The following is a 657-nucleotide window of genomic DNA, read 5'->3' as shown; positions in this document are numbered from 1 at the left end:
CAGTCAAATGCCTTTGCATAATCAATGAAACACAGATAAACATTCTTCTGGTATTCTCTGCTTTCAGCTAAGATCCATCTAACATCAGCAGCAATATGCCTAGTACCACGACCCCTTCTAAACCCAGCCTGGACTTCTGGAAATGAAGCTGAAGATAGAATGATTGAATTTTGCACAATCAATGATCTACTCATTGCAAATATGTGGTTGTTTTTGTTTTTTTTGGTTTTTTGGGGGGGAAGCTGAAACAATTTTATTGAAAGAAAGTGCAACGAAATTTCTTGATAGCGTAAGAGAGGGAAACTTAGACACCACCCCTTAAGCGCAGAACCAAGTGCAGAGTGGACTCCTTCTGGATGTTGTAGTCAGACAAGTTGCACCCATCTTCTAGCTGCTTCCCAGCAAAGATCAGCCTCTGCTGGTCAGGGGGGATGCCTTCCTTGTCTGGGTTCTTTGCCTTGACATTCTTAATGGTGTCACTGGGCTCGACCTCGAGGGTGATGGTGTTGCCAGTCAAGGTCTTCACAAAGATCTGCATTGTCAAGTGGCGATGGCAGCAGCGCGCACAAAAGGAACAGCAACCGAACTCCGACCTCGACGGATATCCGCAAATACGTTTTTTAAGAGACATAAACATAGATTATACACATGGATTTC

At 44.0% G+C, this 657-nt stretch overlaps 1 protein-coding gene across 1 annotated transcript; it reads right to left on the bottom strand.

Annotated features, from left to right (window-relative positions):
* Positions 1-304: 304 nt before the first annotated feature.
* Positions 305-538, bottom strand: LOC102857093 (polyubiquitin-B-like). Its single transcript, XM_006898924.1, has one exon. It carries the CDS (start codon positions 536-538, stop codon positions 305-307), a length of 234 nt encoding a protein of 77 aa, XP_006898986.1.
* Between the last annotated feature and the right edge of the window lie 119 nt (positions 539-657).

The sequence above is a fragment of the Elephantulus edwardii genome, unplaced genomic scaffold, assembly GCF_000299155.1.
Source record: "Elephantulus edwardii isolate Elephantulus edwardi_28Jun2011 unplaced genomic scaffold, EleEdw1.0 scaffold00240, whole genome shotgun sequence".
Lineage (NCBI taxonomy): Eukaryota > Metazoa > Chordata > Mammalia > Macroscelidea > Macroscelididae > Elephantulus > Elephantulus edwardii.
Note: the sequence above shows the minus strand (reverse complement) of the source record. Positions and strands in the feature narration are given on the sequence as shown.